The sequence below is a fragment of the Macaca thibetana genome, chromosome 14 (genome assembly GCF_024542745.1).
Source record: "Macaca thibetana thibetana isolate TM-01 chromosome 14, ASM2454274v1, whole genome shotgun sequence".
NCBI lineage: Eukaryota > Metazoa > Chordata > Mammalia > Primates > Cercopithecidae > Macaca > Macaca thibetana.
In genome coordinates this window covers 44,491,829-44,515,873 of record NC_065591.1, presented here as the reverse complement: position 1 = coordinate 44,515,873, position 24,045 = coordinate 44,491,829, and the positions used below count along the sequence as shown (strand labels likewise).

At 38.8% G+C, this 24,045-nt stretch overlaps 1 protein-coding gene across 2 annotated transcripts in view; it reads left to right on the top strand.

Moving 5' to 3' along the window:
• The window catches only part of NELL1 (neural EGFL like 1), a 938,548-nt gene that overhangs the window by 299,357 nt on the left and 615,146 nt on the right, over positions 1 to 24,045 (top strand). For both annotated transcript variants that reach the window (XM_050755386.1, XM_050755385.1), the window contains exon 12: positions 1,621 to 1,749. In XM_050755386.1, coding sequence (XP_050611343.1) covers positions 1,621 to 1,749 — 129 coding nt within the window. The remainder of the gene's footprint in view (positions 1 to 1,620; positions 1,750 to 24,045) is intronic.

The window sequence follows — 24,045 nt, the reverse complement described above, 5'->3', positions numbered from 1 at the left end:
TAAGAATGTTTTTAGCAGCTTCGTTTGTCAAGGAAAACCTGCAAATAGCTCAAATGTCCATCTATAGTATAGGCATACCCCAGAGATATTATGGATTCGGTTCTACACTATGGCCATGAAGCGAATATTGCAATAAGTGAGTCACACAAATTATTTTTGTTTCCCAGAGTGTTTAAAAGTACTGTCTGATGCCATTTTACTCACTGGAAAGTCTTTCAAAATTGGTGCTGATCCTCCTGCTTTGTCAACTAAGTTTATATACTATTCTAAATCCTTTGTTGAATGAATGAACCCATAGCTAAAGGCATTCACATGGATGAATAGAGAAAAGCACACCATAGTATAATAAAAATAAAATGGATGTGGTGTGGATGTGGTGAACAGGGAGCACTTCTACACTGCTGGTGGGAATGTCAACTAGCACAATCACCATGAAAAACAGTGTGGAGATTCCTGAAAGAACTAAAAGTAGAACTGAAAGTAGAGTTTGATCCAGCAATCCCACTACTGGGTGTCTACCCAGAGGAAAATAACTCATTATACTACAAAGATACTTGCACATGCATGTTGCTAGCAGCACAGTTCACAACTGCAAAGACGTGGAACCAACCCAAATGCCCATCAGTCAGTGAGTGGATAAAGAAACTGATATAGATGATGGAATACTACTCAGCAATAAAAAGGAATGAATTAATGTTATTCACAGCAACCTGGATGAGATTGGAGACCGTTATTCTAAGTGAAGTAACCCAGGAATAGAAAACCAACCATATGTTCACGTTCAAAAGTGGGAGTTAAGCTATGAGGATGCAAAGGTATAAGAATGACATAATGGACTTTAGGAAGTTAGGGGGAAAGGGGCATGGGGTTGAGAGAGAAAAGACTACAAATAGGATGCAGAGTATACTACTCAGGTGATGGGTGCACCAAAATCTCACAAATCACCACTAAAGAACTTATGTAACCAGACACCGTCTGTTCCCTGGAAACCTATGGATATAAACTATTTTTTAAAAAAAATACCATAGAAGATATGTACGGTATGATTTCCCTTATAGGAAGTTTAAAATGGGCAAAGATAAATGGTATATTGTTTAGGCATAAACACAAATATGTAGTAAAGCTATAAAAAGCTGCAAGGGAGTGATGAACTCAAAATTGAGGATAGTTATCTCTAGTGGCTGGGAGGGAGATTCATTGGGGAGGGAAATTAAGGAGTTTTGATAATCTGGTTGTATTCATTTTATTTTATATATTCATATATATTAATTTTATGTACTCTTTGTATTTTAAATTTTACAAGAAAACAAGTACAAAAAGAGTAGTCATGTAAGAATGTAGTGAGAAGACGATGCAGGATCAGCATGGATAAAAGCATTCAGGCAGGAACAGTCTTCGCAAATTTGAATATGGGTAGGGTAAAGCCTCTTATGCCTGGGACAGCCCAAAGTTTCCTATATCTATTCTGCCACTTTCTTATCCAGTTTATCCTTACATACTGCCAAAGTGTATTTTCCTGCATAGTGAAGTATAAAAAAAAAAAAAAAGTTACATACTTTATTTTGGGGAGTTACTTTATTTCTTTCTTTTCTGTTGTACAATTTTATTTGTTTTTTCTAGGTCATAACTTTTGTGCAGAAGGACCTAAATGTGGTGAAAACTCAGAGTGCAAAAACTGGAATACAAAAGCTACTTGTGAGTGCAAGAGTGGTTACATCTCTGTCCAGGGAGACTCTGCCTACTGTGAAGGTAAGTACGCTATTTCATGAAGTCACTTGTGAGAGGTTGACTGAGAAGTGTATTCCTGGTAGGTGTGGTTAAAGAGTGAAAACTATCACTTGGCTCTGGTCCTATGCAATCCTATAAGAAATCATATCAATTGCTGAAGGTTCTGTGTTCTCCTGGTTTATCCATACTGTTCAGTAGCATGAGAAGGCAAGACCTTTGAAGGCAGTTATGAAACACAGCAAAGAAACAAAGGCAACAGGGACATATCAAATCCCATGTTCTGCTGCTGTGCACATAACAATCACTAGATCAACCATAGACACATCATATTCTCTTTTCTTATTTGATGAGATTGCCATCTTCATATTTAATTAAATGTACATGGTGGATTCTGTTTTCGAATGATACTTTGACATTAACTCATACTAAGCTGCTATCTCCTTGACCTGACAAGATCAGGTTTGTATTCTTTTTAGTGGGTTTCTTAATGACTGATTCATGCATTGCCAATTCCCAATGTCTACTAAAAGTCACAGTGATGGAGGGACTCATAACTTTGGCACATAGGCTGACGCCATTACAGTGGGATGGTGGCCTCAAGCATCAGTGACCCACATTTCTGCTCTAGAGAGAACAACTCCTCCGTCTTAAGAGAGCACTGTTTTTTCAGGCTCAGTACTGCAACCTGCTAGTGGTGAGCATTGCACATCCCTATTACCTTAATGTGCCAGGGGAGTGGGAGTTAGTTCGACCTGGTCTATATGTATAGTGCCATAATATCTGAGCCCATCCATTTCCAATGTGCTCATGGCTCCCTTCCATCAGTTTGCAAAAGCTTTAATAAGCAAAGTGATGGCTGGACTATTTTTCTGTTTGTTCTAGTTCCAATTATTCCTGTTGTCTTCATTAATGATACATTGCACCATGATGATTTGGGTAGTTGTCTTCAATGAATGCTGCAAAATTCTGGTCACTTTCCTCTGAGTGTTTTAGCTCTCAAGTAGGTCAGGTATTCTAAAGGTAAAGGCAGTAATAACTGATGATAGTAATGGTGAATTTCTTACTATTCTGCTGTCTCATAGTTGACCCTTGAACAACACGGGTTTAAACTTTGCATGCCCTCTTATACATGGATTTTTTTCAACCAAACACAAGTCAAAAATACAGAATTCGCAGGATGCAAAACCTGCCTATATGGAGGGCCAACTTTTCCTATACAGTGGGTTCTGCAAAGCCTACTTTGGGATATGAGTATGTGTAGGTTTGGGTATACACAGGGGCCTACAACCAATTCCCTGCATATACCCAGGAATGGCTATATCTTGCTAATCCCTGCTTAACATTTTGGCTTTGACTAAAGACCTCTAGTTGTCAAGAGGATGTATCTTATTACTACCAGAGACCAGTACCTTGTAGGAACCCTCTGTTGTTTTTTGTTTTTTTTCATTTCTTCTGGAAGACTTTGTTTGTTACTACCATAATTTTTATTAACAATATATTCTAATAATATATAATAATTTTGTCTTCTTATTTTTCACCCTTTTTTTTTGGCTGGTTTTATGGATTTGAAGTTTTAAGGAGACATGCCACTTGGGAGAATGAAACTGCCCCTTCACTTATGATCCTTTTCATCTTCCCTTTAATACATCTTAGTTATTTGTTAATTTGGGGTGATGGGAGTATCAATTTCAACACTTCATATTAATATTTATGTTTAGATCTCATGCTATTTTCTATCAGAAAATTTAAGTAATTTTAAAAGTTAAAAATGTGAATATTCCCACTATTTACCATGGAAAAATCCTATAAGCCACATAATAGTCTAAAATATGTACCTTCTCACCTTTTCTTATATGCAGGGATAGACTTTGAACAATTATAAAAATGATAGAAGGAACCTCAAAAACAATGTGAATCCTGATTACACCACTTGCAGACCTTTTAGTTGTTCGTCGAAATCAGCGTAGCCAACATTCCTGGCCCCACTTCTCTGTCGAGACCTGGCAGAATATGGGAGAAAACTGCTGGTGCTAATGCTGTTTGGGACTCTTTGATTCATTTCTCATTGATATCGTTTTTTATTACAAAAGATTGGCTCCATGAGGAGCCACCTGCAATATCAATCTGCTCTTTCTCTATGAGGCCTTATTTTATAATGTTGAGTGGTTTTTAGGTCTGAATCGCTGTTTTCTTAGACGTGCTCCTGTTTAGCTCAGTGTATGAGCCTGGCCTTAGGCCAGTTTGCATTGTGGTGCTATTGCTGTTGGGTAATGGCAATGTGACTGGGCTTCAGTCGTTTCCCTGTTGTATGGAGACTTTCCATAAGCTCCAGGGGACGTGTTCGTGGAGAGAAGGATAGCACCTGAGGAGAAATGGCTAAACATTGGACCCCTTCTAGCATGCAGGAACAGAACTCATGGGTTAGAGCTGGGGTCAAATACTGGGCATCTGGCTGTGAGGCACAGAGCACCCAGTAGAGTGAATGCCAACATTTAGAGCAGATGCCTTTCTCTCATTCCTTCTGCCATCTTCAGCATTTGAACTTTGATCTTTGGGCTTATTTTTCCATGATTGCATGATGACTTCCATAGCTCTAAGCATTGTACCCTCACAGCAGCATCCTAAGCAAGGAAGAGAGGAAGGGGCAGGCTTAAAAACCTTGTCTGTGTGAAGTTCTGTCATTTTATGCTCAAAGTAAGTCCTTCCTAGAAAGCCATTCCCCCACTCTACCCCTATTACCACCATAACCACATACAGAAGACTTCCCCTGTGTTATTTTTCAGACCCAGGTTACACCACTTCTATCCTCACCACACACACACTTGTAGACCGATGTGTGAGAAAGGAGAATGAGATGGCTGTCACTGGTTTGGGCTAATTGTGTTTATTCCCTGGAGCTGGAGGAGAGGTTTGTCTTCCTGAAACCAAATAAGCTTTGCCCTTTACCTCAAAATAGGGTTTTAGCAACCATTCTTTTACGGTTACCTTTAGATGAATTAAATGAGATAAATGATCATGGAGGCCATTTCCCTAGCTCTCTCTTAAGATTTGCCCTTTGAAATGATCGGATAGACAAGCTTACAGGTGGCCAAGTGCCCTCCTAGGAACAGAGACTCTCTGAGGCTGCATTCATTGTCTCTCCACAGCCTAGAAAGAAGTAAATACTTATGAGCTGCTTGAAGCAAGTTATTTTTACTCGGAGTAAGTGGGATGAAAATGACGCGTATGATAAAAGCCACAACGAACAAGAGTGGTTTGCGAATTAAAACAAAATATTACACACATTGTCCAGGCCATCTTGAAAAGCCTATTCAGGCTCTCAGTGGAAAAGGAAGCACAAAAGGCTTTCAATTTCCTTAACTTCCTAAGTTAGAAGCAGAGAGGTGGCATATTGCAGGCTCCTGCTCTGTAGAGATTGTCGTAGAAACTGCCACAGGGAAGCTAGCTGAACTCCTGGCCAATCAATAGAAGACAATAAGACCTTTTGTCGGCTGTGATACAGTTCACAGGAGGCTGTTTCATTTTGCCTCTTCTGACTCCAGTAGGAGGCTTCCCCATTTTGAAAACTGCTCTAGTTGGATTATAATGTTTTAGGAATCTTGTCGGCTGAGGCTTTTTCCCTTCGTAATGACATTTTCAACAGGTTGGTCTTAAGTAGTTTCTGATGCATTAGAAATAGTGTCTGAGGAAAGTATAGCAACAGGGGTCCTACTCATGATCTTAATTCTTGAATTTGGAGTCTACCTAGATAGAGTCTCCTAAACTTTTTCTTCCTGTAGTAAAAAGTTACTTAGGAGCATAAAGAACAATGTAATATACACATCATGCCATCTGTCAGGCATGGAAAGCACTACAATTAACATTAAATGGTAATACCTTTTACTTGCGAGTGTTTTGAATTTGTCAGACTCCTTTTATGTATGTTACACTTTTTGAACCTTACAGTAAATCTGTGAGACAGTTGCAGCATTGGCCAAATTAACTCCTTTTTATGAATACAGACACGAGGGCTCAGAGAAATGAAGTAAAAAGTTCATCCTCAACTCATTTCTACTCCAGAGCTTTCTGCCCGACTTACGCTGCTCCCTCTCCTTCCACTACCCACACTGTTCCAATACTGTGTTAGCGTTCAAAATGTTGGTTGCCCTCCCAATTTTGCCGACATCAGTTTTGGCTAATGAAATGTGAGTAGACATGATATGTAGTTTCAGAGTAGAACCTCAAGGAGCTTTTGCAGAATTCCACATCATTCTCTTTTCTCGCTGAAACAAAAACTGGCAGTGTTCCAGGTCAGGGCTTCTCCTTTAGCTGACGTCCCAGAATGAAGATGACATGGAACCGTATGACAACTGACAGGTGATGGATATGTGGCATATGTGAGAAATAATCTTCTATGCCACTGACATTTGTAGGATTTGGGGGTGGGGAGTTATATTACCTTGTGCATAATAGCATAAGCCTACTGATATGTCTTCCTGAATTAATGGATCCAACTTTTGTGGGTTCAGAAGGATACCAAAATTCAGAGCTCACAACTGAAAGCAGTTTTTAATAGAGCAAGCATTGAGAGTTACCAAAGTACAAATTGTTGAGTCATCAGGAGTTTGCTCTGGCACTGCTGCCAAGCAATAGACTTTTTACAGACCACAAGTTATAAATTAGCGTTTTGTTATGCCAAATTCAACATGGTAAATGGATTTCCCAATTAAGATGATAATGAAACAATGCATGTCAGAAATTTAGCAAATTGTCTGGTATTCCCTAAATATTGAATAGATCACAGTTATTATTTTTACCATTATTATTTACTTAAATCATTAATGTTTATGAAGATCTTTCTTGGAATTGCAGGATTGTGTGCTGACTGAGACCAGTACTTTGAGAAGGAGATCAAATTGGCAGGTAGCAGGGGAGAATACATTCAGATGGAAGGACTAGGGTTCATCAATTCTTCCAGGTGCATATTGTTAGCAGTGGGGCACCAAGCATAATAATGTATAGGTGAGCTCATTCCTTCTTCAGAAAAACACAAGTGGAATTGTATTCAAGGAAATATTTTGGAAAAAAATGACCTGAATTGGTATGAATTTAATAATTTCATGTAATAAAACTGACATGTCTGAAACAGAGCAGCTGATCAGCAAGGTGATTTACAACTTCTTTCATATGACTAGAGGTGGTGGTGAAGGGTCTGACCCTTAGAATGATAAGAGGCCGGGAAAGTGGTAGAGAGATCAGAGTTCAAACAGAACGCAGCCCGCAGAATAGCTAAGTGGGTAGATATTTACCAGACACAGAGACTACTGTGAATGTACTTCTATAGATACAAGATCCTGCAAATTCTTAATTAAGAGATTGTGTAGGGAAAATGGGCTAGTTTACTTAATTACACTTCTAATTAACCAGTATTTAGGTAACATTTTTTAGATTTAAATATTTTGCATTTTATAAAATGTGTGAACATCATGATCTACATAGCCCAGTTTCTTCTCGAGTATGGACTTCAGTCTCCTAAAGCTCTACTGTGGATAGCAAAGCATCACTTTAGTTCATTCGTGCCTCTGTAACAGAACACCTGAGGCTGGGTAATTTACAAAGAGTGGAAATTTATTTTCTGATGGTGCTGGAGGCTAAGAAGTCCAAAATCAAGGTGCCAGCATCTGATGAGGGCCCTTTTGATTCATCATCACAGGTGGAAGGCAGAAGAGCAAGAAGTGGGCAAGAGGGGGCCAGAAGTGGCCTTTTTATATGAGGGCAGAGCCATCATGGCCTAATCACCTCTTAAAAGTTCCACTTCTTAATATCGTTACAATGGTGATGAAATTTCCACGTGAATTTTGGAGGGAACAAACATTCAAACCACAGTAGGGATCAAAAGCCTCTTCTGATTAGGCATCGTCAGCAAAACCTTAATTCTTAGCTCCTGCTCCCATTTATTTCCAGGGATTCAGAATGCTTGAGATAAGAATACCTTGGGGCATCTTTTTTTTTTTTCTGTTTTCTCATTAGCCTGCCTTACTAATGGAGAGATCTTCCAGTACCCAGCTATTTGTCAATCCCCACCTCCCCTTTCCAAGGCACAGAGATTCCTAGCCTTTGCTTTGTTCAGGATAACTCACATGTCACCTTCCTCCCAGCGGCAGATGCAGCTGAGCCTTGTTCCCAGGCCTGGATTTTCTCTGCCTCTGCTTCATTATTTCCTAGGCTACTTAGCCAAAGTGCATCTATTCCTGCTCTCCCACCCACTTGAAATCTTCTTAACCACCATCTCCCTGCCCCCTGCTGCCCGCCCTGCCCCCGACACCCGCACACAAGATTTTCTTCTTGAAAGTATAACACAAAGAAAAATAAAGTTCAACTTCAAATCCTGGTTATTCCACCTAGTTGTTAAAAGAAGGGGTAAATTCCTAAGCTCTGTCCTTAGGAATTGAACCCCAGTCAAATCAGCTGGGGCAATGGTCAGGATGGATGTTCAAATAGCATTGTTTTGTTTTATTATTATTATTTTTTTACCATGCTTCATGCTTCAAACATTTATTTGCAAGATATGTGCAGAATTTTTAGTTATTTCTTTGTGACAGAAGTGGTGTAGGCATTGATTAGGTTTTCAGGCTGGTTCATAGAAGCCCAGGGGATAGATATTTACTAGGCGCAGAGACTCATGTGAATGAACTTCTATAGAAACAAGACCCTGCAAATGCTTATGAGATTGTGTAGGGAATGGGCTAGTTTGTTTAATTATATATCTAGTTATCCAATACTTACGTAACTTTTTTTTTTTTTTTACAGTTTTTGTATTTAAATATTTTGCATTTTATAAAATGTGTGAACATCATGATGTATGTAGCATCATGATCTTCACGTAGCTGAAGTATTTTACTACAAAGATACCCTGAGTTCCAGGGTCTTGAAAACAGAACCAGGTGCTTTTCTCCCAATTTCGGGTAAGGGTGCATCCACTTAGTTGCTCAGGTCATAAGACGTAGATATCATCCTTGATTCCACTCTTTTCTTTATTCCCAACATCTGCTACATCAGAAAGTCTTGTTAGCTTTCCCTCCAAAATGAATCACAAATTCACTCATGTCTTGCTATCTTCACCACTTCCACCCTGGACCAAGCTTCGTTTATCTTTTGGCTAGTGATCCTGATAGCATCCACTCTTGCCTACCATAGTTCATCTTCAAACATCTTTAAATTGAACTTTTAAGGTGGAGGTAGATTATGCTACTCTCCTGTTGAGATTTGTCTCATAGCTCCCTGACTCAGAATAATATGCAAACTTGGTCCTGTGTCAGGCCCTATGTGAACTGGAACCTGCCTACTTCTCCAAATTCATCTTGTTTCACTCTCTCCAGTGTACACTCTTTTCCCATCACACTGGAATTTTTTGTGTCCCTCCAATAGGCCTGTGCAGTAGTTCTTTTCTCAACCTGGGAGGCCCTTCGCTCAGATCTTTCCAAATCTGCTTTCTAGGCCTTGTTCAATATGTAATTTAAATGTCACTTCTTTAGAAAGATCGCTCCTAACCATGCTGGCTAAATTAGCTCTGCTGCTATCATCAGTTACTCCCTATATCATTTGAATTTGATTTATTTTCTTTGTAGCACTTATGCTCTAAAATTGTGTTGTTTTCTTATTTGTGTTTTTCTGTTTAAAGGTTTATTATCTGACTTAACCCCTTTGAAATATAAACTTGGGGCAGCAATTTTATTTCGTTCACTATCTCTAGCACCTAAAATAGTGCATGGTGCATTATAGACACACAAACATATTTGCGTAAAGAGAGAAAGGAAGGAAGAAAGAAAGTGCTTTTCTGTATCTGACACTGTTTTCTTATGTCAAGTTCATCTTACTAGCATTGCTCAAGGGCTGCTTTTTAAAGCGCAGAGTCTGCAGGTCAGGGCCTGCTTCTCACTTTTGCTAATACTCAGTTCATGTATGAATGCTCGTGTGTGAGCGTTTCATGCTGAAACGCTGCCTGTTAACTTTATTCCATATAAACGTCACTGCCTTTCTTTGCTACGGAATGCCTTTCCTTCACTACATGACAAGAAGGTAGCTGTCCCTTCATTTTGATAAAAAGATAATGGTTTTTCAAAAACTCATTTTTATCAGCTGCTTATAGAAAATAGATTTTCTACAGATTTTCAAATGGATGTTCCTGGTTAACACGTGGCTCCCCTGTAAACCATGAGTCAGGGACCCTGGCTCCTTTCCTCTTGTGGCTCTAGCATGTGCAGTATGTGCCTCCCAAGGTCACCAGGGAAGGGGAGAAGAATGGAAGGTTACCAGTGAGAGGTTTTCATGGTCCAGGGCTGATCGCATTTCACTGGCCAGAACTCAGATGCTGGCTCTATCTAACAGCAGGAGAGGTTGGTAAATGTCATCTAGCTGTGTGCCCGGGAGGAAAAAAAAAATCGGTTTTGGTGAGTGGCTTTTTGATCTTGCCAGCTTTTCCAGTTATTAAATGGAAAAAAAAATCTCCTCATTAATTATAAGCTTTTTACTTTTTATTTATTTATTTTTCCCATAAATGAGTTTTGGCTTCAACTGATTATGTTGAAGCTTGCTTACTTGGAGACCAAATAGGATTTAACTACTTAACCATCCCCCTTTCACTTTCCTGTTGCATTATCTCCAGCCTTTCCTATGGCCCCCACTGTATCACCTCATTTGGGTTTGTTCTATCCTCAATATTCCTCATGTCTCAAGGTGACCCATCTCCTTTCTTTCCAAGCAAAATTCACAATTTCCCGTGTGCTACAGTTCTGAGTTTTATGCTAGAAAGAAAGCAATTCATGGAACAAGCTTACACACATTTGTAAATGATTGATATCCAGCTAACGTTACCAGAGGTAAATGTATTCTTTAAAGAGGATGTTTGTTAATTAAGAAAGTCTCCAAACCGTTACATTCCAAGCAGCATAGCAAAAGAAAGGAAAAATTAAAGTAATGTGAACATGGAAGAGAGAACTGCTTAGAGGACTAAGCAGATTGTCTCTGCCTGGGAGTTTGTCTTGGTGGTCAGCTATCCTCAAATATTTTTGCTTTCTAACGTTTTTCTTCCCTCCATTTTTTCCCCTGGCAACTCCCAGGGGAGTGATGTAGTAAAAAACAAAACAAAACAAAAAACATTGAAATAGGGACAAGAAGACCTTGATGGATCCTGACTCTATCATTTAGCAGCCGGGTAACATTGGAGAGTCACCCAATTCTTCTGTGTTTTGGTTTCTTTCATGATCTAAACAGGTCTTTTCAACAAGGCCAAAATAAAGGCCTTACTTTGCCAATTGGTTGTGGAAATTAAATAAGATATTGAATGTGAAAACATTTTGCAAAGGCTAAAGCAGCATAGCTATGTACTGTAACATTATAATTATATTATCATGCATTATTATACCAACAATAAATATTATTTAAATCATTGGCAGTATTTGTTCTAGAACACTAGAACACAGGTCTTTAGATCTTCATGGCATATATAAATATCTAATCTATCTATCTATCTATCTATCTATCTATCTATCTATCCATCCATCCATCCATCCATCCATCCATCCATCCATCCATCCATACTCTGAACATAGAGATATACCTACCAACATGTATATTGAGCCACAGTTTGTGTGGAGCCATTGTGGGCTTTATAAAACTGGGGCTTCTGTGATGTACAACTCCATGGGGCATCATTTATGTAGCAGTCTAGGTGAGTGGCAGCTGGTAGAATTATGCAGTATAAAGTCTGCAAGGTTGTACACTGCAGCCCTACCAAAGGCATAAAGGAAAGGGTCAGGCCCAGAGTCTTGTCTCATTCTTTAAGTGAAAATTAATTGACCATCTACTGTGGCTGGGTCTTGTGCTGGCTTCCAGGAATCCAAAGATGATTAAGCCATAGATCGTGTCCTCAAGGAGCTTAACAGTTTAAGAAGGGGAAAAGAGCCTTGTAGCAGATAAGAAAATTACAATAGGATTTGTTCCATCCTAGGATTTAAATAGTGTTGTAGGAATACAGTGGTGAGAGCAATACATTCTGCCAATGGGAGTCTGCACAGGCTGCCCAGAGGAAGTGACATTTGAAATGAGTCCTTGAGAAAGAGATATTCTGCAAGAAGGGGTATGCAGGAAGGCTGTTCTCAGTAGCGGGATCAGCAGATACAAAAGCTCAAAGTGAGAAGTTTGACATGGCTGGACCAAAGGATTTTGGTAGGAGATGAGAGTAAAGATATGGTTGATAGTTGGGTGGTGAAAAGCATTGTGAATGTGCTAAGAAGTTTCAATGTTTTTTGTAGGCCAGTATATACACATATAGGATGCTGGTATCACAGTGGGTGCAAAACTGGATCCATTGGGTTATGGAAAAAAATTAGAACTTTTATTTGTGCTTATTTTCATCTCATTCTCTTAATGAAATAGTTGTTATCTTGATGAGTTTTCAAACCTGGCTGTGATAGGTAAGAAGGAGATAAAGCATCGTTGAGGTCATAAGGATGAACTTGCATGGCCTTGCTTGGTGTCTGTCCCCAAACTCTCGCAGTCATGCTGCATCTGATTCTCTATCATGACTTCCCTCTCATAACTCAGATACCTGGCATTTTTCCAGGTGAATCTATCTTGCTCTGCTTGGGGCTGGATGGTGCCCAGAAGCCAAGCCTATGTGTGTGGCCTTACATGATTTTTTAGTGATGTACCTTCACCTTAAGAAATCACGCTGAGACATTTTTTGGCTCACTTAATAATATTTTAGGACTTTAGCATATCTCCTTAAAAGACATTATGCATAAATTATGTTATTTATAGTACTTAACATTTCTATGTAGCAAAAAGAAGGAAGAGAAGAAGAAAAAAACAGAAGGGAAAACCGTCCCTGCTTTTCAGGGACAAGTCCAAGTTTTAGAGCTTTAAATGGAAATAGAAATGTAGTCGCTTTAAACTTTTTTGGTTATTTAAAAATAATACCTTTCAACTATCTCCAAGAAATCTAATATTCAGACAGAAATGAGAAGAATTGAAATCACTCAGTTTTTATTGTACTCTTGTTATTGCAGCTGGTATGTTAGTGCCTGCTGTGACTCAGCTTCCTGGCGAAGCTTACCTGGGTAAACAATTACAGAAGAATAACACAGGTCTAGTGGGAAGTTTGGATTTAGATTTGGGGTACCTGGTTTAGAAATCCTGGCTTTATCATTGTTTTGTGAACTTAAGCAGGGAACTTCATCTCTCATCATTTTCCCTTTGTATAATTAATGTGCTAATACTTATATCAGTTGTCTTTTTAAATAATTCCTATAAAGAAAATGTAGCACATATACACCATGGAAACTATGGAGCCATATAAAAGAATGAGATCATGTCCTTTGCAGGGACATGAATGGAGCTGGAAGCCATTATCCTCAACAAACTAACACAGGAACAGAAAACCAAACACCACATGTTCTTACTCGTAAGTGGGAGTTGAACAATGAGAACACATGGACACAGGAAGGGGAACAACACACACTGGGGTCTGTTGGGAGGTGGGGAGGCAAGGGGAGGGAGAGCATTAGGACAAATACCTAATGCATGCAGGGCTTAAAACCTAGATGATGGGTTGATAGGCACAGCAAACCACCATGGCATATGTATACCTGTGTAACAAACCTGCACGTCCTGTACATATATCCCAGAACTTAAGGTAAAATAAAAAATAAAAATAAATTGCTATAAGAACTAAAGGGAACGAAAAGATCTAAGGCAGAATCCAGCACAGAATGGGTGTTAGTTAAATCTGAATATAATAAAGTTCAATAAGATATAAGTAAGTCCTAAAATATATGGTTCAGGGTGTGTGTCAGTGAGTAGTGAGGAAGGGGAAGGCTAATTCTTGGAGTTAGCAGGAAAGACACCAGTCAAGAGGGGGGTAGGTTGAAAGATCAGGACTACACTGACTATGATGAATGCTGAATGTCTGATGGGGAAGTGTGGGGTGGTATAGGAAATTCACACTGAGACTGTAGGATAAGAAGGAATTAGAAACTAGAGGCAGGGTGAGAAGAGAGGAGGTTGATGTAAGAGTTGGAAGCAGTGTGACTGAAAACCTGGAAGTACCAAAAAGTAAAAGAGCATTTCGTGTGTTTGGAACTCAGTGTGGGAGATTGAGAGTATTGAGCACAGAGAGAAAAAGAATTGGGAGGCATTGTAGGCCTTGTGAAATTTGGATTCATTAGGAAATGAAATGTTATTGATGAGATTTTAAAAGAGGTGATAAGATCCAGTTTGTATTTCTGAAAAGTCATCTGGCTTTAGTGGAGGACAGAAGGTAGCAGCAAATCAGGGACACCAGTGGTTAGTCTGCTGCTGCAGTCCAGACAAGATGTAATGGTGGACATGGAAAATGTGGGCAGGAGGTGAAACCCACAGGATCCATTGATTGAGTGTAAGGAGTATATTGGATATTGTATGAAAAGTGAATTTAGAATCAATTCTCTATTTCATCTTTATCAAATCAAACTCTAACGGCTGACTTTGAGGCTCCCTCTGGTTTCTAGTAGCACTAGTACCACTTTATCAAACCTTATTAGAGTGCCTATCAAACAGGATCTTCATTACTTTTTTAATTTTTTTGAGATGGAGTTTTGCTCTTGTTGCCCAGGCTGGAGTACAGTGGCACGATTTTGGCTCACTGCAACCTCCGCCTCCGGAGTTCAAATGATTCTGCTGCCTCAGCCTCCCGAGTAACTGGGATTACAGGCATGCACCACCACCCCTGGCTAATTTTGTATTTTTAGGAGAGATGGGGTTTCTCCTTGTTGGCCAGGCTGGTCTCAAACTCCCGACCTCAGGTGATCCACCTGCCTCGGCCTCCCAAAGTGCTGGGATTACAGGCATGTGCCACCGCGCCCAGCCTCTTCATTACTTTTTCTTAACATATATTTTAGGTTAAGAGCTATTCAAAGGCCAGAGCTGTTTCTAATTCATCTTTATATCCCCAGCCCAACACCTGGAATATACTAGTTACTTTCTGAATGAATTGATGAATAAATGAAGGTAGAAGAGTGTGATTCCATGGATAAACTTTAGTGCTCTGTGGATTCTTTCCACTAAGACATTTGGCATTTCATAGATAGATCTTGTTAATTTCTTTCCAATTTTAAGGTGGATAAAGCCACCTTGAAATATGTTCCAGTTACAGGTTGCACGTCTTTATAAGAAACCTCCCTTCCTCCTTTTAGGATTGAAAGGATTTACAGAAAGCCCAGTGCTAGCTAACAGTTTCTAAGGAGCTGCTATAGAGATTCAGGGACTTTTTCCCATTCATTTCTGGATCTTTATCACTTTTCCTGCTGCTGCTGAATGCTGAAATTTGTCTTTTAATGCTGACACCTGGCTCCTCAAAACTCTAATGGGAACTTTCTGAGCCCAGCTAAAGAAACTTGGTTTGTCAGATAGATTATAGTTCACATGTTGATGCTTCCAGCATTGTGTGAAGTCATGTGTTGCATTTGACTGAAAAAGGAATAAGTTTACGTGTTTAGGCTTGGGAGGAAGGAATGGAAATGAGCATTCTCTTTACAAGTGCCAGAATGTAAGCCTTATGAAGACTGGGATTGTTGCCTGTTTTGCGGATTGTTTTTTCCCTAGCACCTTGGACAGTTCCTGGAACAGCGTGGGTGCTCAGTAAATATTCGTCGAATAAACGAACAGCTGGTGGTATGATGTGGGACACTCCCAGATGTTTGATCAGTTTTTCTGGGTAAAAAAGGAAAACTAACATTTGTGTCAGGCATTGTGCTAATCAGGTCTTAATACCTGTCATCTTGCTCCGTCCTGTCTGTAATTGGTCAGTAAGTAAACCAAGGCTCATCACACAGTATATGACAGAATCAGGATTTAATCTCAGACCCATCTGGCATCAGAAATAATTCATGGCCCTATAGAATGATCCAGAAGAAAAATAACTCCAATGGATTCCTGTTATCCTTTTTTTTTTTTTTCCCCCAGGGTACATTTGGTTAGTTGTCCATTTTCTGCAGTCCTAGACTTCTGCACATTTCTTTCACAGAAGTAATATTTTCTCCGAATTTGTCTTTCTCATACACCAACTCAGCATTTTTTGGTGGGGAGGGTAAACAGAGCATCCTTTCACAATTTCTGACAAGCTATGATGAATAGCACTTCTCAGGATTGTCAAAAATCTTTAGTTAGCTCTCCCTTCTGGGCTGCTCTTCTGGGAATCCATAGCTGGGTGATTTCTCTTACACTGGAGAGATTTCTCTTCAGTTATCTCTTAGGGTCTGGGGTTTAGGCAGTCAGAGGGAATCTGCTTAATGTAAAGTTTGAAATGCTTAAATTTTAAAAAGATAAATGGTTTTAATACTTTCTACTACCTGATGTGTCAGTCTACTTCGAGAAAGTGGATTTTTTTCCTAAATCAACTTTGACAAATTGCAACTCATTGTTAGTGAATGATTATTCACTGTTATTCATTAACATTATTTCCATAGATGATAAAAATCAGGGCCTTTTTTTTTTTTTTTCTTTTCAGACAGAGTCTTGCTCTGTCACCCATGATGGAGTGTAATGGCATGCCCTCAGCTCACTGCAAACTCCACCTCCCAGGTTCAAGCGATTCTCCTGCCTCGGCTTCCCAAGTAGCTGGGACTACAGGTGCCCACCGCCATGCCTGGCTAATTTTTGTGTGTGTGTGTGTTTTTTTTAGTGGAGACGGGATTTCACCATGTTGGCCAGGCTGGTCTCGAACTCCTGACCTCAAGTGATCCACCCTCCTCGGCCTCCCAAAGTGCTGGGATTACAGACATGAACCACTGCACCCGACTGGGGCTTCCTTTCTGTGTTCTTGAACACATCGAAATGTATATCATCCATTCTTCCCCAGTCCAGTAGTAACAGCTTGCCCCTCACTGAGAATGCCATTGAAATCCATTGTTTATTGTATGATTACTGGAGTTCTGGTATAGCTTCAAAATAGATACTTCTTATTCTTCATGGATATAGCTATATATTCAATATACTATTTATTATATATACATATATATGTATATATGTACACATATTATGTATATAACATGTAATGTTCAGATTTATTTTTTACTTTGACTTTTGAACATAATTCATAATAAATTTTAGTATAGACAATGAATGCCCATGACATGTAGTAATTGGCCAAAACACAATCAGAATTTAACCGGCTACTGAGTGACAAGCAGACCATTTGATATCTAGATTCCAACCCAACTTTGGGCTTTGTGGTTCTCCACTGTCACTGAGTATTGAATGCCTCTTGTTGAAAATTCAAAGGGATAACTTAAATGTTTCAGTTGTGTTTACTTAAATTTCGTAAAGTTTATTCCATTTTTCCCAAGAAGAGAGGGAAAATGTTTCCTTGTTCAAATATGTTTAGAACATTTTACATACCAGATATCAAACTTGCATATAATGGTTTTGAGAAGCTCACTGCCAACTGTGTTTAACATAGCATCTATTCAACTGACTTGTACATGAAATTATCATAATTCACACATGAAACTTATTATCATTCCATAGAACCAGAATTCTGTGGATCATATTTTCAAAAATGCTCCTTAATGGGGTTTACTACGTGATTATAAGGTTTAGTAATATTTACAAATCTGGGAATTCCTAAAATTTTTGTATAGTTGTAATAAGTGGCAGAATTTTTGTATGGTAACTACAGTGAGTTATAAAGTTTGTTTTATTTAACACAGACTCCTACAAAACCTGTTTGTTGTTTCTCTTCCATAATTTAGTGAACCTATGCCCAAATTTATGTTTTTGAATAATTAAGAAGAGAATGTTTCATCATTTTGCTTTCCCCTTTGGGTAAAGTTTGGGTATGATGTTCCTGAATATGCGGCCATTGAGCATGTGTATAGCTAGAATAAATATGACAATAACAAATATTTGTATAAGACATTTTAATTTCTAAAGTGCTTTAATATATATTGTTTCCTTAGTATCCTATCAACTCCCATAATTTAGGGATTTTTTTTTCCTTAGGGTATTTTGTAGTTGAGGAAACTAAGGCCCAGAGAGGTAAAGTGACATGCCCAAGATTCAGGCAAATTAAATTAAATCTCTTTTTTTTTTTTTTTTTTTTTTTGAGATGGAGTCTCACTGTGTTGCCCAGGAGTGCAGTGGTGCCATCTCAGCTCACTGCAAGCTGCGCCTCCTGGGTTCACGCCATTCTGCCTCAGCCTTCTGCGTAGCTGGGATTACAGGCAGCTGCCACCATGCCCGGCTAATTTTTTTGTATTTTGAGTAGAGACAGGGTTTCACCATGTTAGCCAGGATGGTCTTGATCTCCTGACCTCGTGATCCGCCCACCTCAGCCTCCCAAAGTGCTGGGATTACAGATGTGAGCCACCGTGCCCAGCCGGCAAATTAAATCTTAATTCAGGTTTAGGACTTTATTCATGCTGTCCTCTCTTAAAAACATACTCAAATTATTAAATAAATACTTAAGTTCACAAGACACTCTTATTAGCATGGAGGGCAGGCTGCAAGATGTCAGAGATTTTTGTCTGCTTCATTCACTATTGACTCTCTAATAACCAGTCTTGCCTGGCACGTAGCAGCTGCTTGGTAAATAATTGTTGAGTGCGTAAATGAATAAATAAATCCTAGTTGTTGTTGCTGCTAATATTTATTAGTACATTTTCTATATTTATAGTCTAAGTACCTTACATAGTTTTTCCTATTATACTCCAGTAAAATATTGTTATTCTCATTCTACATGTGAGGAAACTGAGATTAAGGAAAGTTGAGAGACTTGCCTGAGGTCATCTAGCTAGTTAAGTAGTGGAGTTAGAGCTCTGATTCTGCAATCCTATTTCTCATCTTCGTAAGAGGTAATTGAGACTCACCCTGAGGTTACCTAGCAAGTTGAGTAGTGGAGTTAGAACTTTGATTCTACAATCCTAGCTCTCATCTTGTAAGAAGGAATTGAGGCTCACAGTACTTAAACTTGTATCTTTTTATACTGAATCCAGCTGTTTCTGTACCAAACCATCTCATTTCTCTTGTTCTAATTTAGTCGTGGTTGACAGAAGATGACAATGTTGCTGCTGTTGTTAACAGCGAATATTTCCTCAGCATGTACTCTATGACGGTCACTGTGAACCTAAGTATTACTATGATTCCTATAAAACCAAAGATCCAAGAGAATTAATGATTTACCCAAGTTTATGCTGTTAATAAATAAATGGCATGCCTTCAATCCTAATCCAAGATATTTGTCTTCGTTAAAAACAAAACAAAACAAAGCAAAACAAAAAAACCACAATGAAGACCAAATATCAGAGTCTAAATGAGGGATTTTGCCTGTTTATATTTACTCTCTTTATGGGTCCTGAGGGAACATAATATGTGTATCTTAGATAGAAGATAGTTTGGGCAACTCTTATTTTACAATTTTAGGTCAGCATAGATAAGGAATTAGTCTCCCATAGATTCAGGCATGCTTCCACAGTCCCCTTCCAAATTTATCCCCGATGGAGAACTTCAGGATAGAATTTAGCAGAATACTTTACCCAACCCTGTCTCTAATAAACCTGTCCTTAGTAACCTTCAGATTCTCATCCTCTTCCTTCTCCCTTCAAGATGCGGGAGTCCTCTCCCTCAGCCTGTTTCCTTTCTTTTCAGGTTACCCTGCAAAATCAGTTTCTCCTGCGTAACTGCTCTAGTTCTCCTGGCTTTCTAATCTCCCAATTCCCTCCTTTTCTAATTATTATCAACATTATTGATGCTTACTGCTTAGTGTGATGGGACATGCTGTTTGCAATGGCCACAGGTAGTTACACTTGAAAATGAGTGGATGGGATTTTGCAGGCCCTCCGCATATTTACTGGAGAAAGACAAAGGGTTTAAATTAAAGGATTAATTGGAAAGCTCTTAGGTGCACTTAGTTTTTGGTCGACTGAACCAAGTTCTTCCCTTGAAAGGTCAATGAGCTGTTCCATAATTTTTAGCTGCTGCGAGGAAGAAACTGTAAATCTTTCCATTTATTTGCTTTATAAATCTCCCTTCAGCTCATTTAGTAAGAAGCTGAACATAATAAATATGTGGCTTTCTTTTAGAGATGAAAAAACAAAGCATATTTGGTAACCATGCTACCATAAAAGGAAATCTGAACTGCTAAAACCTTAAAAAACTATAAATTAAACTTCCTGAATGGAAGATGTGTCAGTGTGTGTGTGTGTTTCTGTGTTGCACATGTGTGTGTTTTATGTTAGATTAAATCATGCTACTGGGCCTACCCATGTTATCTTCCATGTAAATAGCATGTTTTATGATGTTCCCAAAAGAATGAAATAATCCTTGCTCTGAAATAATATCTGCTTTAAACCAGGCACCATAAAGTTGGAAATAATGGAAGACATGTTCAAACTAATTAATGGTGTACTCAGAGAATGGTGTATTCTGGCTAATTGGAATTTTTGAGTATCTGAGGAGAAAATCTTGAAACTCTTAATTTCCCCCTTTGTTGTTGAAATCTTTAAATTCTTGAATCCTCTTTCTAGTCTTAGAGTGATAGGCTGTGTTCATTGTCGAATTTCTTGGCGACTAAGAATACTCATGGGGCCACCAGGCTAACCGTAGGCATTGCTTCTGAGCCTCTTCATTTACGATGTTAGATTTGCATGGCCAGGTTGGGGCTTCTTCCCTGTGGTTGTGTGAGCTCCAGGGCCCAGTTTTGGAGGTTATTTCTGTGCCCCATTTATCATTTTGGCTTTTCTACTTGAAGTGACACGCAACAAAGGAAGAATGGGATCCTCTTAAGGTCAGAGATGAAATCTTATTCACTGTTGCATCTCTAGCACTTAGTATTGTACATGGTACATTGGTCAGAATGCATTTTTCTAAATATTCAATGACTTACAGTAGACATATTTGAATCACTAAAGTTTTTTAAAAGTTCGAACAGTTGATTTTTCTTCCTCTTTTTCTTTTATTCTCTGAATTTATTGAGCATCTCTTGTTCTCAGATACTGTGCTAGGTACTATGACTACAAAGGAGGAAGTAGGTTAATGTTTCCTGAATCCCTCTTACACAGCAGACGTTGTGTTGGGTGCATTTACATATATCATTTTATTTAATGCTCATAGTGAACTACACAGTAGATTTCACAATCTCCATTTTTAAAGATGAATATATACATTCCAGAAGAATTAGGAGTAAGATTGGAATTTAGGTTGGCCCATTATACCTATTATTTTGTCCCTGTGGTTCTTGAATGTGGCGAGCTGCAGTTTCCTGATAAATTCTGCAAAGATTCACTCTTCCCTAAGACCTTTCCTGGACCTAGAGTCAGGGTTGAATCTTTAGAGACCTGAACCAATGAAAGGTTTGTGGTGTATCTCTCCCATAGGTAATTCAATATTTTTGAAAATAAAATGTAGAAATAAGCCTAAAGAAGTCCTATACAGTTCTGAATTTTTTAAGATAATAACTTTACAATATTGCATATCAATTTATCTCTAAAATTCTTTCTCCTCTCTCTCTCTCTCTCTCTTTGCTTTGCTAATGCCCTACCCTATAGTCTGACCATTGGGTAACCCAGTGAGTCCAAGACCCTGGGATTCTGATTGTAGCTACTAAGCAGTGCACCAAATATTTTTGATTCTACCCCCTTTTGGGCACTACTGTGTTTGCCATGGGACTTGTAGTTCTGGCCAAGGAGTTATGGACAGAAGCAATGTGTGTTGCTTCCAAGCCAGAGCACTGAATTAGTGAGCAATACCTCCAAAATTCCTTCCAACCAGCAATCTGAGAAAATGACTGTTTTGTCAGCCTAGATACCTGAGGCTTTCGTAATCTAAGACCACCTGCTGACCTGTAATAGTCATATAACATGAGTTAAATTGACTTTTGTTGTTTTAAACTACTGAAATATTGGGATTGTTTGTTATCACAGCTAAACTGTGATAGCTGTATGTGGAATCCACCATGCAAGGCACTTAAAACTGAATTTTAAAGTATTTTGCCAGACAAATAGGGAGAAAAAAGGATGCCAGACAGAAGGAAAGGCATATGTATTTTGACAACTTTATTTATCAAATTCTTAATTCTTTTCATTTTAAAAGTGCTTTTAGAGGAGTTTGTAGAAGTTGGCTACAGAATTTTAGTAGAAATCATAAGTCTGTTGGTATCTCAGGGCCCATCAAAGCCATGTGGGTATGACAGAAAACAGTTTCTAGACTAAGCAGGAGATGATATGATGGCAAAATACAGTTGAAAAGTTGACTATATCTAGAACATAAATTACTTGTGGAACAGTGGTAGGATATGAAGTGATGTAAAGTTCTTACTTTAACTATAACTATTAACAGTGCCTACTAAGCACTCCTAATCTTCTGAGCAGAGCAGAGCCATATTAGGGACTGTTTTCTCTATTTTGAGAATAGTTTGCAAAAATCATTAGATCCTTGACAAGTTCAGTTAAGCCTAAAACATTTGCCTTGGCCCTGTTTCTATTTGTCACCTTCTGGTTTCCCTTATATTAATAAGCTAAGAAAGTATAGATGTGTAGTAGATTCAATAAAATAAGGAACTCGTGTTGGTGTATAAAAGGGCCAATTGTGCTGATCAGCATTCTTTGATATGCAAATGGTGGAAAATGAAACTCAACATGGCTTAAGCAGGGAAAATGTATGGCTTCAAGTAACTGAAAGTTTAGGAGTAGCCTTCAGGCAAAGCTGGATTCAGGGCTCAAACAATGTCCCCAGGGTTCACTTTCTCTCTCTCTGTCTGACTTTTGTTGATTTTATTCACAGGCAGATTGGTTCAACTGCTACCATCATCTTCAAGCTTGTCTTCTTAACTAAATAATCCCAATGGTTCTAGCAAGTGTCACAGAATTGATTAGTCTGTGGGGGTCCAAGGCTTGGCCCCAAACAAATCAGGTTTCCAAGAATCTGTAACATACTGAGTAGCCAGTCCTGAAACACAGTCCCATGCCTGGAAAGTGAGGATGAGAATTCACCTTCACTCAAACCATGTGACTGAGAGCAGGGCAGAGATGCCTGCTCAAAGGAAACTAAGGGTGTTGTATTAGAAGTGAGGGGATAGTTTCTGGGTAGGAAAAACCAATAGCTATTTTTTACTCTGATGTCTTTCAATTTTGCCAATGAGGGACCTGCAGAGTGATGATATGATTGAGAATGATTATGTGGAGTAAACGCTGAACTGAGATTTAGGAGACCCAATTTAAGTCCCTATTTGCTGCTATCTGGCTATGTGTTGAAAACCCCAGGTACCTTAGTTACCTCACCTGTTTAATGGGAGTAACAATATTCATTCGCTATGAGATGCCACAGTGCTGGTAGTGAGATATAGGAGGTTATTCATGTGATGTCTTTAGTATTATTTAGCCTCTTCATTTTCTAAAAGAGGAGGGTCAAGTGACTTGACCAAGGCCATATAGTCAGTAAATATAGAACCAGAAGCAAAGTCTCTCTCTCCTCATATTAAAGACAGAATTTTAATAGCAGTTGTAAAAGTGCCCTGGAAGAGTTTAAGAATTATGCCAGTGTGATTTACAATTTCTAAACAGTTGTTTGTATAGGAAATTTTTGTTAAATAATCTTAAAAGGGCAGAGGTTAATACTTGAAGGATTTCTATGGTTAATCATTTGGAATCTTTGTTAAGTGAAAAACCTCCAACAAATGTACGTTTATTTTGGTAAATGTTTTTCAGATATCTCTTTTACTTAGAGTATGGTCAGATCTGTTTATTATGTTATTTTAAGATCTGATTTTCATTGTTTTCAGCATAATACAGTGGAAAAAGACCAAACTTTTGGATCAGTAAGACTTGGATTCCAATCTTGGTTTGGCTCCTGTTAAGTTTTGTGACTGTGGCAAGTTATGGAGCTTCTGGGGACCTGCAAGCATTCACTGTTTATAGTTCTGTATCACTATCCTCAGTAGCATTCTAAACTTACTCAATTCACACTCCATTTGCACCTTCTTAAAACACACTTTATTGTGATATGTCACTCTGGAATTTGTGCTACCTCTTGGCTCACTTTCCTTTCCTCAGACAATAGATGATGGAGCACCTTAAGGCTTGATCCCAGACATTGGCCTCTGCTCACTCCCTATCCCCCATACCAAACCCATCTATACCAGTGCCATAACTCTGATACATGGTTTACTAACACAGTTACATACTACACCCCAGCTCAGACCACTTGTCTAAACTTCATGTTTTAAAGATGTATGATCTCTGCCCTGAACACCTGCTCTTCTTTCAGTGTTTCCTCTATCTGTCAGTGATAGCACCAACCCTCCCATTA